The 16,579-nt window shown below is 43.7% G+C and overlaps 1 protein-coding gene across 1 annotated transcript in view; it reads right to left on the reverse strand.

Annotated features, from left to right (window-relative positions):
• DSN1 (DSN1 component of MIS12 kinetochore complex) overlaps positions 1 to 11,653 on the reverse strand; it is a 35,628-nt gene extending 23,975 nt beyond the window's left edge. The window contains exons 1-3 of the mRNA XM_088452492.1: positions 11,175 to 11,653; positions 9,547 to 9,620; positions 8,339 to 8,411 (exon numbers count right to left, since the gene is read on the reverse strand). Coding sequence (XP_088308618.1) covers positions 8,339 to 8,411; positions 9,547 to 9,620; positions 11,175 to 11,409 — 382 coding nt within the window. The 5' untranslated portion in view covers positions 11,410 to 11,653. The remainder of the gene's footprint in view (positions 1 to 8,338; positions 8,412 to 9,546; positions 9,621 to 11,174) is intronic.
• Between the last annotated feature and the right edge of the window lie 4,926 nt (positions 11,654 to 16,579).

The following is a 16,579-nucleotide window of genomic DNA, read 5'->3' on the forward strand; positions in this document are numbered from 1 at the left end:
CAATTTCAAAAGGGCAGAAAGCGCCCTGCCCTTTTGGTGACGGCCTAAAATATGGCGGGTGCCGTCCCCATCCGCAGTGTCCCACGGGTGGGAAAAATAGCGGTGCAGCAATCACCTCCGGTGATTAGATGGCATATACATGCGCTTATTATTTATTCACAGAGAGAGATGCGAGCTTGGGGGTAGCATGGCATGTCCGTAAGTGTGGGGGGCACGCCCCGAAGAGTGAAGAAAAGGGGGGGCATCTTAAACACACGCCCCTTTTCCCATAGCCAATATTGAATATTAATTAGTTGCACTAGAACACGAGTATTCAATATGCAGCTCTCCAGCTACTGCAGGAATACACATCCCTGCATGCCCTAATAGCAAAACTGTGACAGGGTATACTGGGATATGTAGTTCCACAGAGGCTGGAGGGCTGCATGTTGAAAATCACTGCACTAGAAGATCAAGTAGGTTTGGCCTATAATCGGTGGTGGAAATGTAACTATTAATCAGCTCCACGGTGTCTCTCTCTCCTTCTCAGCGACTTATTAGCTCTTTTTGCTAACAGTGGTTACATTCCCCACTATGGGCCTGACTCAGGGATGGGCATAATGCCGATGTTTACGCAGCTGAGCGATAACCAGTGATCTGCGCATGGATCATTTGTCATTACTATTGTTTCTCACAGTGAGGATATATTTGCAAAGTGATTGACAGACAGGGACCATACGTGGGCGGCTACAGGGGTGGTGGCGACTGAAACGTGGGAATGAAGCGACAGTTTTTGGGGCGCGTCTTAAATCCAGTATGAAGTAAACATGGCTCCAGCATTTCAGTTCTGCGTGACCATAGGGCTGACTGATCTCTATGGTGTATACACATGGTCAGAGGAACGATTTTTGACTGCATTAAAGTGACTGAAATCGATCAAATCTGACTGCAAACACATCAGATGTCAGATATAGTTATCTGACAAATCGGAAACGCGCATCGTTCATCGTTGAAGCCTCACGTCAGGTTTTCCTTCAGATATGAACGATTGAACGATTTTTAAAACAGTTATAGTTTAGATCTGAAGGAAAATCTGACCGTGTGTATGCACCATAAACATTGCTGCGTCTTTATCATTTATTACCGGTTACTTATATAGCGCACACATATTTTGCAACGCTTAACAATATAAATGTTTGGCCATTCACATCAGTCCCTGCCCCAGTGGCGCTTACAATCTATATTCCCTATCACATGCGCACACAGGTTATATTTGTTTCGAGCCAATTAACCTACCAGTATATTTTCGGAGCACCCAGAAGAAACCCATGCAAGCACAGGGAGAATATAAAAACTGCACACAGTTGGGGCTGTAGTGGGAATTGAACCAACAACCTCAGTGCTGTGATGCAGTAGTGCTAACCATTACACAGTCTGTGCTGTCTTTCTACGCAGTCGGTTGAATTTGCATAGCCACATATTTTCGCACAGCCCTGCATAGAAATTCACATCTGCGGAGACATTAGCGCCCGTCTCTGACTCATGCCCTATGTGCTGTGATCTACTTCCAGCACTCGATTGGCTTAGGAGAATGTGGGCAGCCACACAAGTCACCTTAGTCACTCATAATAAATACATCCGATAACAAAGCACTGCACAGTCTGGCATACTCTTCTGCTCGAGGGAGTGCTTCATTTCAACTGGTTAATGAAAACAGTCTGATTAATGTTTCGGAGACTTGTGAAGCCCCATCCATACTCATTTACCCTTGTATAATTCCTTTGGAAAGTGGTTACTGATCTGATGACCTGGGAATAAGTAAATAATTACTGTTGCTTAGTGATAATGTCATACACACAGACAGGAACGCTAAGTGCATTCACTGAAGAGCATCGCAAAGCAACTTACAGGCATCGGGCAGCACAGACTGTGTGATGTTAGCATTACTGCCTCACAGCACTGAGGTCATGGGTTCGATTCCCACCATGGCCCTAACTGTGCGGAGTTTGTATATTCTCCCTGTGCTTGCGCGGGTTTCCTCCAGGTACTCCGGTTTCCTCCCACATTCCAAAAATATATGGTAGGTTAATTGGCTCCCAACACAAGTGAACCCTCGTGTGTATGTGTGCGCGCATATGATAGGGAATATAGAGTGTAAGCTCCACTGGGGCAGGGACTGATGTGAGTGGCCAAATATTCTCTGTAAAGCACTGCGGAATATGTGTGCGCTATACAAATAATTGGTAATAACTTACACAGTGGAGACGTTCATGTTGCTGTATGAATATGATAATGCATCTGTGCCCCATGAATTCTGGTTATGAGCAGACTCCTAATGAGGTCCTGATTCAGAGATGGACAATATATAGCACAGTCACACAAAAGTGTCTGTGCAATACCATCCAACAAAATGGAAGTGCAGTAGGTGGTGTCCTGAGGAGACAGACAGCTCCTTGCTGCATCTGAGAGATCAGAGTGCAGTGTCCGCTGACGCTGCCTCGGATCACCATCACAACCATCGGTTGCCCCTTTGGCCAGGCTGCCAATTCGAACCCAGAAGAAACGTATGGAAAATGCTTTGCTAGATCATACGTTAATACGACGGAATCGGGTAATAAAAGCTGCATGTGAAACATAACCAGCTAAGCTTTTTACGGTTTTCGGGGATTTTTTTTTATCGTAACATTTTGCTAATTTGTAACTGTAATGATATATTTGGCCATGGACTCTGAAGCAAAATGGAGGTACTGAAAGCCGAGCCCTTATAGATGCAAGTGATAATGCACTGTTACTCTGCCTCATCATCTCCCAACCTCCCGCCAATCAGCGGTTGCCGGCAGCTCTTGTGGAAAGCAGAGAAAAGAGGAGTTGCTTTCGAGGCGCCAAACCGATGCTGATTGGCTGGGGTTGCGAGCCTCAAATCAACATGTTGGAGAAAGTAGGTGAGGGCAAAGCGCCCCCTATGGCAGCAGCCTCACGTGTTGTGCCATCCCTCATTATGTAATAGCTACGTCACGCAGCCAGGTGGGCAATCATGAGTCGGACTGGGCAGAAAGTAAACAGTGTCCGCACATGGTGAGGGCGCCAGGTCCATGTGAGAGTACAGACCACCAGTAGTGCATGAGAACAGCAGCCAGCCGCGGTCACCCCTATCCCGCTTCTACTGGGTCACTGTGCCGGCTCTGTGCTCTGGTAGTTTTTCTTGACATTTTAATTTTAGCTAATAACAGCATTTATTATGGATTTTGTCTTTTTTTCATCAAATTTTATACAGTTTCATTCCAAATTCTGTAATTTATTGCTGATTGAAATCCGTCGTCAAATAATCACATTAATATCTTAATTAGTCTGAGATATTCAAATTGCGTTCCGGACAAAGGGACTAAGCAAATGGAACAAAATATATATATATATTTCCAGATACCCGCACTCTCCTTCCAAACATTTGTATGCCGCGGTGCCCGCTACCACATCAATGTATAATCGCAAAAGTGCGGCACTCGGCGGTCTAATAACATGCAATGCAAAGTTCCTTGGCAAGCTTTCGGGCTTTAATGGCCCGTCCTCAGGCTACAGACATCAAACATACAATGAACATAGATTACCTTAAATACCCGTAGGGTCTCCAGTGCCACACCGGATGCCTCCGGCCACTTCCCCACCGCATGAAGAGCTTCCGGCAAAACCGGAACTTACCTCACTGTTGTTCGGGTCGTAACCACGGTAACTCAGGCGTGTGCATTGGAGAAAATCACCAACACCGCACCTGTCATCCTCGGGTAAACTCCCCCACAACATGAGGGACCTCCGGTGATGTCAGAATCCATCCCCCTGCTGTCAGGCCGTAACCATGGCACCCCAGTAGCTTAAATGGAGACACAAAAAAATACATAAACATACAAAATTATCTGAAAACAAAAATATGTGAAATGACAAACATTTTTAGATCATTTTTTCCAACCATGCGTACAATCTGGGAATACGTATTTGAAAGATACAACAGATTTGTTGAACTGTCTGATGGAGTTGGGAGATATTCCCTCCAACATTTGGTTATGCACGTTGGACAGATCAAGCTTGTATACGAACATACCCCATGAAGGAGGTTTACAAGCGGTACGAGAGCTGATTACGAATACCGGTAATATGTTATATGATGGTCCACCAGTAAAATTTTTTGTGTGGCTACTTGAGCTGACTCTCAGGAGGAACTATTTCTACTTTGACGGCCACTACTATGCCCAGAAAAGTGGTTGTGCCATGGGATCACATGTGGCACCTACATACGCCAATGCCTATATGGCAAAAGTTGAGAGAGAGTTCTTCTTTAATAGAGAATCTAGAGATAAAACTATCTTTTAAAAGAGATACATCGACGATGTAATCCTCTTCTGGAGTGGCAGATATGAAGAGCTAATGGAGTTGGTGGAGGGTATTAACAACTTAGATCACCCTATCAAATTTACACACCAGACCAGTAAGGATGAGATCGCCTTCTTGGATGTTCAGATTACAGTTATAGATAATAAGCTATCCAATAAGATCTATACAAAACCGACGGATAGAAACACCTTCTTACGAGCGGACAGCTTTCACCAGCAACCTATGATTAACAGCTTACCATACTCTCAGTTATTGAGAGTTAAAAGGATAACGAGTGAACCTAAAATCCTGAATGAAGAACTTGATAGAATGATGTACAAGTTCAGACAGAGAGGTTATACAGAGAGATCTCTTAAGAAGGCCCGTCAGAAGGTTGAGCTTATTCCAAGGGAAACAACTTTGACACAAAAGAAGAAAACAGCACAAACCGATACTTTAAATTGGGTCCATACTTACAATACAGCTCATAGCCTGATCCGTCAAACTAGTAAAAACCTTTGGCCTGTTATACAGAATGACCATGACCTCCTGAGTTTAAAGAAAACCAAGATCAGATCCTGCTTCAAAAGAGGAAATAACGTACAAGACTGGTTAGTACATTCCGACGTTACGGGATATTCGAAAGCACTGGGAATTACTTGCAGACCCAATTATGGATGCTACAAATGTACTGGCTGTCTAACGTGTAGCCACATGATCGTGGGAAAATATTTTTTGCACCCACATTCAGGACGGAAATATGAAATTAGATTTAGATTGTCCTGTACCAGCACGTATGTGGTTTATTTGGTGAAATGTCCCTGTGGACTTTGTTATGTGGGCAAAACCATGCATTCTTTTAAAGAACGCATGGCTTTGCATAGATCTGCGATCAGATCTGCATTGAGTGGCAAAGGGTCTGATCAACCTATAGCCCGCCACTTTGCTGAATCCAAACACAATCTGTCAAGCTTTAGGCTTATGGTCATTGACCAGGTGCCTGATGATGGCAGAGGAGGTGATAGAAATAAAAAATTGCTAAGACTAGAGGCTAAGTGGATACATCTTTTGGATACCGTTAGACCTAGAGGTCTTAATGATGTATTAAACTATGGGGTCTTTGTGTAGATTCTTGTTAGGATAGATTTAATTCTAGCTCTTGGTGATATATGTAATCTATATTTTGGGATATTAGCCTACAGGAAATTTGCCATTCTAGAATAACGATTATGCTGAGGTTGATTGTAATCTTGAGTATTAATCCCTGCAATTATATAGTGCAATGTATGGATTTTAAATGTTTGTCATTTCACATATTTTTGTTTTCAGATATTTTTGTATGTTTGTTTATGTATTTTTGTGTGTCTCCATTTAAGCTACTGGGGTGCCATGGTTACGGCCTGACAGCAGGGGGATGGATTCTGACATCACCGGAGGTCCCTCATGTTGTGGGGGAGTTAACCGAGGATGACAGGTGCGGTGTTGGTGATTTTCTCCAATACACGCGCCTGAGTTACCGTGGTTACGACCCGAACAACAGTGAGGTAAGTTCCGGTTTTGCCAGAAGCTCTTCATGCGGTGGGGGAAGTGGCCGGAGGCATCCGGTGTGGCACTGGAGACCCTACGGGTATTTAAGGTAATCTATGTTCATTGTATGTTTGATGTCCGCCGAGTGACGCACTTTTGCGAATATATATATATATATATATATATATATATATATATATATATATATATATATATATATATATATATATATATATATATATATATATATACACACATATACATTTATATATACACACACACACACACACACACGTATATATATACACACACACACACACACACACACGTATATATACACACACACACACGTATGTATATATACACACACACACACACACACGTATATATACACACACATGTCTATATACACACACACACATATGTATATATACACACACACAATGTATATATACACACACACACACATATGTATATATACACACACACACATATGTATATATACACACACACACGTTGAGTCTCCCATATCCAAAATGCTTGGGACCAGGGGTATTTTGGATAATGGAATATTCCGTATTTTGGAATATTTGCATTTCATAATGAGATATCTTGGGAATGGGACCCAAATATACACACAGAATGTATTTGTGTGTTATGTACACCTTATACACACAGCCTGCAGGTAATTTTATACAATATTTTCAATAATTTTGTGGCTCAAGCAAAGTTTGTATACAGAAACTAAATTAATTTATGTTTCATATATACCTTTTTATTTTTATATTATTTTATAAAATATTTGTAATAATTTGTGCCTTAGACCAAGTTTGTGTACATTGAAGCATCAAAAATCAAAGTTTTCATTATCTCAGTCATGCCAAAATTATTCCGTATTTCGGAATATTTGGATATGGGAGACTCAACCTGTAAAATTATAATATATACACACACACACCCACCACCCGGAAAGTATTCACAACGCTTCACTTTTTCTACATTTTATGTTACAGCCTTATTTCAAAATGGAATAAATTCATTTTTGTCCTCAAAATTTTACACACAATACCCCATTAATAACAACGTGTAAATAGTTGAGATTTTTGCAAATTTAATAAAAAAATAAATAGAAAAAACACTAAGACATCACATGTACATAAGTATTCACAGCCTTTGCCATGAAGCTCAAAATTGAGCTCAGGTGCATCCTGTTTCCACTGATCATCCTTGAGATGTTCCTACAACTTAATTGGAGTCCACCTGTGGTAAATTCAGTTGATTGGACATGATTTTGAAAGGCATACACTTGTCTATATAAGGTCTGACACTTGACAGAGCATGTAAGAGCACAAACCAAGCATGAAGTCCAAGGAATTGTTTGTAGACCTCAGAGACAGGATTGTCTCGAGGCACAAATCTGGGGAAGGGTACAGAAAAATATCTACTGCTTTGAAGGTCCCAATGAGCACAGTGGCATCCATCATCCGTACATGGAAGAAGTTTGGAACTACCAGGACTCTTCCTAGAGTTGGCCGGCCGTCTAAACTGAGCGATAGGGGGAGAATGGCCCTAGTCAGGGAGGTGACCAAGAATCCGATGGCTACAGCATTCCTCTATGGAGAGAGGAGAACCTTCCAGAAGGACAACCATCTCTGCAGCAATCCACCAATCAGGCTTGTATGGTAGAGTGGCCAGACTTAAGCCACTCCTTAGTAAAAAGCACATGGTTGGCCACCTGGAGTTTGCCAAAATGCACCTGAAGGACTCTCAGACCATGAGAAACAAAATTATCCGGTCTGACCTCAGACTAGGGCGACTGTTCATCTTTCAGCAGGACAACGACCCTAAGCACACAGCCAAGATATCAAAGGAGTAGCTTCAGGACAACTCTGTGAATGTCCTTGAGTGGCCCAGCCAGAGCCCAGACTTGAATCTAATTGAACATCTCTGGAGAGATCTGAAAATGGCTGTGCACCGACGCTTCCCATCCAACCTGATGGAACTGGAGAGGTAATGGGCGAAACTGCCCAAAGATAGGTGTGCCAAGCTTGTGGCATCATATTCAAAAAGACTTGAGGCTGTAATTGCTGCCAAAGGTTCATCAACAAAGTATTGAGCAAAGATTGTGAATACTTATGTACGTGTGATTTTAGTTTTTTCAATTACATTTGCAAAAATCACAAAAAAAAAAGCAAAAAAACTTTTTACACGTTGTCATTATGGGGTATTGTGTGTAGAATTTTGAGGACAAAAATTTATTTATTCCATTTTGCAATAAGGCTGTAACATAACATGTGGAAAAAGTGAAGCGTTGTGAATACTTTCCGATCTCACTGTAAAAAAAATAAATAAAAAAAGATTTGGACTGGACAGTGGTCTCTGCCATGTTAGTAGAACGCTTATCAACTGATTCAGACAAGGATAACTTTAAGAGAAGGGGAAATGGTTTAATTGGAATTACAAGACTCACCACTGGCGTTGAAGGATTCTGAATTGAAACCATTTGTGTGAGACAGGGTATTTTCTACGTTACGAAGGGAGTACTTTAAAAGGAAAAAGGAAACAAATGTATAAAAATATAGAGCAACAGTGGCCGTGTCAAAGAAAAAAAAATTTGTTTACTATACCAAAGTCAGCCAAGGGGGGGGGAACACGAGCAAGCCAAGGGGGGGGGGGGAACACGAGCAAGCCAAGGGGGGGGGGGGGGGGACACGAGCAAGCCAAAAGGGGGGGGGGGGGGACTCGAGCAAGCCAAGGGGGGGGGGGGGGAACACGAGCAAGCCAAGGGGGGGGGGGGGGGGGAACACGAGCAAGCCAAGGGGGGGGGGGGGGGGGGGAACATGAGCAAGCCAAGGGGGGGGGGGGGGGGGGGGGAACACGAGCAAGCCAAGGGGGGGGGGGGGGGGGGGAACATGAGCAAGCCAAGGGGGGGGGGGGGGGGGAACACGAGCAAGCCAAGGGGGGGGGGGGGGAACACGAGCAAGCCAGGGGGGGGGGGGGGGGGAACACGAGCAAGCCAAGGGGGGGGAACACGAGCAAGCCAAGGGGGGGGAACACGAGCAAGCCAAGGGGGGGGGAACATCATGTTCACTTATAAAATATAATCATTTTTATGGCTAAATATGTCTGCTCTTTGTAGAAATGTTTTTGCCTTCTACTCCAGCAACAGTCCCTTGAGGCGACTTGGAACTGGAAACATTCATTGACAGACAATAATTAAAGAAGTTGTCTTCATATTCATTGTTAACATTTAGCAAAGCTACACAGAGGATAAGCACCATTATCCATATTGGCTGCACAGGTAGATGGCCAAATAGGGGAAAATGTATCCCTTTGTTGAGCAATTAAAAAGACTAAACCACAAAAGACCTTACACTCAGGTCTTTAGCATGATTCACAGGTAAGGACTGGAACAACTAGTATTCATCATTATTTGGCACTGTGCTTATTTTGGGGCAACAAAAGCAACACAATATTATACACATACATCTACTTATATATCTTATTGGCATAAGTAGTGCTGCTGTTTGCTCTCATGTGTGGACAGTGGGACAGAGAGCTGAATGTCACACAATGACAACTTGTCCTAAACTTCATCCTACAGTAGATGTTAATGTTAAGTGCTAGTTTGCAGGGGTATAGTTAGCAGATATAGCATCATTTATGCTTAAACAGTACCTGGAAGCAAGACAGTAGCAGCTCCGAGAGGCGCTCGGTCTCTGGCAATGTCAAGCTGATGTTTTCGCTGAGCTCTATAAAATGTAAAAATAAATAAGTAATGATTAAAAATAAAATTAATCTTGGAGTTAAACCACCTGTACATACACAATATAGCTCTTCAGCGGCTTCTTCTATCCTTTTAAATAGATTTACTAGTAGTTTTGTACACGTTGTATGAAAGGTCAGAGTCGGCCCCCGCCATGCTTACCCATGTGCAGGTACTTCTCTCCTGATCAGTACAGTAACTTCACTTTCACATCTAGAAGCCATTCATTTTACTGCTAAACTAAAGATGACACCGGGGTGTCAGTACTGCCGCAACCTTCCACTTCCTGAAATGATCACTTAACATCCACAACTGAAATTTTACAGAGGATGCATCCCTCCTTCCCTACATGTGTTTAGACACTATCCTTATGTGGGGATGCGTCCTCTGTAAAGGACAAGCGTATTTTACTGCAATACAATGTGTGTCATTAATGTGCAGAGTGACACTGGTCCTGCTGCTCTGTATGTATGACATTGCATTTTAAAATAATAAATATTTGCAATCACGTTTCCATGTATTCCTCCATGACACAAGGCGGTTTTCATTTTAAATTCTAGAATGCCTGCTGAACCTCTCTCATCCTGCTAACAGTTATGCATTCCCAAGGCAATGTGTTATATGTGCCTCAACAGACTGGTACAATAACTTCTTAGCATACTAGTAAATGGATTCGGCATCTGCTGGGTCACCTCAGCCATCCCCACCCCTTTCTAACCATCTTCTGTTCCCAGTCCTGTTCTCTGGATGTCAGTCTGTCCCATCGCTGTGGTGGAAGTCTGTAGCCCGTAGACAAAGTGTCACGTGTAAGTGTGATAAAAGTAATTTCAATTACCCTTCCGTTTTAAATAGTAGATAAGTGGTATATTATATTTGAGGGTAGTAGGGCTAGTATAATAAGCAGCAGAGTAGGGTACCAGCTAGAATGTGTGGGCACATCTATTATAAGAGTGTGGCACAGGCTGGTACCATCCATAGCAACATGACTTAGGCTAGGTACACACTGGAGCGATGTCGGGACGATATGCCATTTCAAAACATCATATCGCCTACATGGCTCAGTGTGTAGGTATGTTTGCGCACTTCTGCATGCCGCTAGCGATGATCGCCAGGTTTGATGTGCTCCACATCAAACCTAGCGATAGAACTAGCAGCCAAGGCATTGTTCATGAATGACATAACGGTGATCGATTAAAGTAGTCCAGTGTGGGCGCCACAATCACTGTTGAGGGGTATTCGTTCCGATGTCGGAAAAAATGCCCGTCGCACCAGTGAGTACCAAGCTTTAGCTAAGCGCACCGGGATGTGTGCACGCTATATAAATAACTGGTAATAAATAAATGTGTGGGGTCACAGGTAAATATGTTGAAATACTGGCTGATATTATTATTATAAGTGCAGGAACAGGCCTAGCACTTTATCAGCTCAATATTATAATATGCATCTCTATATGGTAATGTTCCCTGCATCCCCCACACTCCAGGGTAGTGTGCCCAGCGCCCCTAGGGTAGTGTGATGCCAGCAATAACACCTCTCTCACCTGTGGCATTGGGGTAAATGGGAGGCAGAGTCCTACGATGCTTCTTTCCAACAGATCTCCGCAAGGACCTCCTCCTGTCCCGCGGGCTGGGGGAAGCCTCCTTCAGGGACAGGCTCGGGCTGGCTCTCTGCTTCCTGGCTGGGCTGGGGGTCGCCTTAGTGGCCTGTGCAGGGCTGGCATTGTTCTTCTTCTTCGGGCTCAGTTTAGGGGGAGTGACGCCGTGTGCGCCCTCCATGGCTTCTCTCCCTATAATAGACAATATAAAGTGAGAGGGAGTTACGGATTCCGTGCTATCCGGGGAGCGTCCTCCATACGCTGAGTGTGTCGGGACCAGCGAGACTCATTCCCCCGCCGCCCGGCGAAGTGATACGGCCAAAAGTCGCGCTGTACAAACGTTGAAACTTTCATACAGATAGGTCAGCGCAGAGTGACGTATTGGTCGCGTCACATGGTGGGCGGGATCAGGCTGGAGGCAGAGGAGGAGATCCCTCCCCCAGTGTAATAGTTGTATATAGATCCCTTTCAGTGAATGTACCGGACGTGACGTAAAGTAAGGCCGGAGATGCGCTTCCATTCCCTGTATGAATGGGAAATATAACCCACATGATGTTAGTGTCTAAATGCCCTTCATGGAGAGGACCCTGTGTCTAGATGCCCTTCATCCAGCGGACCCTGACGTCATCAGTTGCTGTTCAACGTCATTCCTTACTATCCACATGGACATAGAGGGGGAATATAAACCTGTGGCGAGCGAAGCGAGGCACCGTGCCCGAAGTGAGCCCGCGAGGGAAAAAATGTCTTCTATTGATGGCCTTTAAGGACCCAGATGTGACGTGTAGTGAGGGCACTTCTGTATGAAGGGGAGATATAGCCTACCATGGTAGTGTCTAGATGCACTCGCTTCGCTCGCCACATGTTTATATTACCCCTCTATGTCCACATTGATAGTAACTGATGACATCAGGGTAAATCTACTGAAGGGCATCTATCCGCAACCCCAGTGTAATAGGAACAGATGCCGGTGTCGTACATTGAAGAGAGTGGACTGCACTGTGAGCCTGATTCAGAGCCGGACGCAATTAGCGCTCGCTCGTCCAGAAAATAGGGGTGGCTATTCAAATGAACCATTCGCTCTTTGCGGTCTGTTCACGCCTCTAGGTCTGAACGAGCGATCAAAACTTGCGGTCGTTTTTTGTAAAAATACGCCCCCTGGCCGCTCGCACCCCACGTCATGTCCGCTATTTATTAGATTAATCGAGTACATCGACCAGTGCATGAACTCGCTATTCTTGTGGTTGGTTTTTGCTACCACAATTTTGCGAGCAGTTCTGGCTATGAAATAACCCAGTGACGTGGTCAATGACGCTGCTGTTTTAATTATGCACACCTTTAAAACGCCCGTTTTGACCTTTAAGCACGCCTGCGTTTGGATCTCCACTCCCCGCTTTCAAGCGCTTTCCCCCGTTACCACCCACATACGCCTCCTCCTGTCACTCAAATTATCAGGCATTCGCTATTTTGCGAGCACATGAATTTCGACCGCACGGACTGGTTCGCGCATGTGAATAACGATCCGTACGCATGCGCATTTGGGCAAACATCGCTCGGAGCGAACGAGCGGCCGCTTACGAGCGGCTCTGAATCAGGCCCTGTGTCCACTCTGCATTTCACCTACCAAGTGTTTTTTCTGGTCCTTATGTGTAGCCAGCAAGTGAGGCTGTATCTGGGCAGCACTGACTATCTGCGTCCAGCCATCAAGTGCGCAGTTTCTGGACCACACTTTAAAATTAAATTTGTGTCTAACCAGCAAGTGTGCAGTACTGTATCTAGGCTGCTCCTTATAACTTTATTTGTGACCAAATATCAACTGTGCAGTATCTAGGCTGCGCCTAAAGAAATACACTTGTATCCAGCCAACAAGGGATGTCCAACAAGTGTACAGTATCTGGGCTGCTCTTAAAACTACATTTGTGTCCAAACATCAAGTGTGCAGTATCTGGGTAAGAGACACAAGATATAGCCCAGGCGCTGAGGGGTTGATATTTACTGAACAGATTCAATGTGGTTGTGTGGGGTAGTCAGTCCCACTCAATAAAAAGTACATGAAAGATAAAGCAACCACAGATTCTATTAGTATAATTAAAAATTACTCAAACCAGTAGCAACAATGTATATAATAAATTAATTATATCTTTATTAAGACAAAGCAGCCAATGCTTATAAATTCAATAAGAACAATAAAACACACATGCAAATAATGAAATTGCATGTAAATAATGGTTCCTAAAATATATGAATATAGAGTCCCGGACTTTTGAACAACATTTGGTGAGACCCTCTGAGGAATGCCTCCATACACAAATATATTTTTTGAACCGATGTTGATTAATTCATCATCCGGTATAAAAATTCCAAAGTAATAGGTGTCGATATTACCTTCCGTATAGTTGGATCAGACCCAGATCTGGGTATATGACCACAATGTGGATGATGGTTACCGTGGCTGAAGATGGCAGACCTCCCGATCTCGACCCAGCTGACGATGGAGATGCAGAGGGGAGTGGGTGGTCGCTCTAGTGCTCCAGGTCCGGCACAGGGGGGGCAAAACAATGTACTCCGTGCTCTATGAGTGAATGGGTCGTCTGACCAAGATGCACGCGCTCTACCCGACCAGTGGGGAGACTTGGGAAGAATTGAATGACGCCGTTCTGAGGCTCCGTGTTAGGGGGAAGGGAACAGAGGGCTCTGCGTCCCGGAAGGGTATGGAGGATATTCCACTGCAAGCTGATAGGATGGCTTGAAGCTTGCCAGGCACGGTGTGTAGACGTGCAGAGAGAGCCAGTGATGAGACTCCAGGAATCAAAAACCGGGTAGATGTAACAAAATCAAGCACCAACGCGTTTCAACATCCTTCTGACGCCTTTTTCAAGGTGAATGAGGCATTGCAAGTTTGAACAGTTTAAGTACCTTGTACCTATTGTCAATCGCCATTTCAAGTTCTGAGAACTATTGTGGATTTCAGGAAAACCAGCCGTTCTAACTGGGGAATTTTGAAAAAGAGAACAACAGGTGTCTTAAGATATCGTTAAATTTTACTAAATTAGGCAGCTCAGCAGAGCACTAGAAAGAGCCAGGCGTTAGTTTATACTAGGGAGGGCCAGCGGCCAGCGGAGATCCAATGGTTCACCACCATCGATGGTACCGAGCCAAGTGATAGGTTTTTTTTTCCTCCATATGCCAGGAAACTGAGTTGTCACCCTAAACAACCTGCAAAGCCCCACCCCACTCTCTGATTGGCCCACTGCACAGTCAGTATTAAAACAGGGATTCCCATTCATGGAAGAAAACATAAGTGGTTCACAGCCGATGGTTTCATACCATCAATGTCAACATCAATGGTACCATTGATGGTGACCATCGATGGTTTACCTACCGATGGTCATCCCTAATTTAAACATTGACAGCTGACCATGACTCAGCCTGTTTAATTTTTTAATAATTTTGCTACTGCTTTGTACTTCCCAGTCATGACAGCTGTTTCATCAGAGCCTAGGCCCTTGGTGGCTAACCTTGACACTCCAGATGTTGTGGAACTACATATCCCAGCATGCACTGCTACCATTTTGCTATTAGGGCATGCTAAAACTGTGGCAAGGCATGCTGGGATATGTAGTTCCACAACATCTGGAGTGTCAAGGTTAGCCACCACTGGCCTAGGCCCACTGATTTTGTTCAACCCTATATTGGCAATTTTTTACAGTTTGTTATAGTTTCTGCTTTGTCATCAATGATAGTAAATGTTGCTATAAAACTAACAGTATTTTCTTTTAAAAGTTGACAAAAAATGTTACTGTATAGAATAAGCTGCTTCAAAACTGAGATGTCAGTCGTTTCATCACACAGAACACTGAAATAATCTTCAGAATGTAAATGTTTAGCTATTTCACATCTTATTTGTGAAGCTAAGATGCCAAGCAATTCTAGCGTTATTCTTTCCAGTGTCTTACCCAGATACTGAAAGATAAAGCAACCACAGATTCTATTAGTATAATTAAAAATTACTCAAACCAGTAGCAACAATGTATATAATAAATGAATTATATATTTATTAAGACAAAGCAGCCAATGCTTATAAATTGAATAAGAACAATAAAACACACATGTAAATAATGAAATTGCATGTAAATAATGGTTCCTAAAATCCCGGACTTTTGAACAACATTTGGTGAGACCCTCTGAGGAATGCCTCCATACACAAATATATTTTTTGAACTGATGTTGATTAGTTCATCATCCGGTATAAAAATTCCAAAGTAATAGGTGTCGATATTACCTTCCGTATAGTTGGATCAGACCCAGATCTGGGTATATGACCACAATGTGGATGATGGTTACCGTGGCTGAAGATGGCAGACCTCCTGATCTCGACCCAGCTGACGATGGAGATGCAGAGGGGAGTGGGTGGTTACTCTAGTGCTCCAGGTCCGGCACAGGGGGGGCGAAACAATGTACTTCATGCTCTATGAGTGAATGGGTCATCTGACCAAGATGCACGCGCTCTACCCGACCAGCAGGGAGACTTGGGAAGAATTGAATGACGCCGCTCTGAGGCTCCGTGTCAGGGGGAAGGGAACAGAGGGCTCTGCGGCCCGGATGGGTATGGAGGATATTCCACTGCAAGCTGATAGGATGGCTTGAAGCTTGCCAGGCACGGTGTGTAGACTTGCAGAGAGAGCCAGTGATGAGACTCCAGGAATCAAAAACCGGGTAGAAGTAGCAAAATCAAGCACCAACGCATTTCATCGTCCTTCTGACGCCTTTTTCAAGGTGAATGAGGCATTGCAAGTTTGAACAGTTTAAGTACCTTCAGCAATTAATCAGCATTAGATACATGTGAGTATAGTTAATTACTGGTTTGAGTGAAAAAGCAGTTTGATCCTATTAAAGGCACATGAATGGCTCATAGAGCAGACACTTTATAAATGCACATACATATATTTACTAATAAGAACGGAAGACATAAGAACAATAATTCTAGAGGAGAACAGGCAGAATCATTTGTGTATATATACATATATACATGCAGATATGGGTGCACACCCATATACACATATATATATATATATACACACATATAACGAATAAAAACAATAAGTGACAAATTGGTGACCAATTCTATAAGTCTTATGTTAATAAGGATGAAAAAAAAATATATATATTGTGATAGGATCATTGGTAAAGTGGTCTGTGGCAGGTACATTTGTCCCAGATTCCTGTCTTATGTGTTTTAAACCCCCAGGAGAAAGTCTGCAGTGTAGCAGGCTTGAGTTTCGGCTTTTTGAAAAGCCGGTTTGGGACCTGGGGGTTGTGGGTGAGAGGAGAGGGAGGGCTCCACCCACGGCCAC

This window comes from Taudactylus pleione, unplaced genomic scaffold, assembly GCF_031769625.1.
Source record: "Taudactylus pleione unplaced genomic scaffold, aTauple2 ptg000551l, whole genome shotgun sequence".
Lineage (NCBI taxonomy): Eukaryota > Metazoa > Chordata > Amphibia > Anura > Myobatrachidae > Taudactylus > Taudactylus pleione.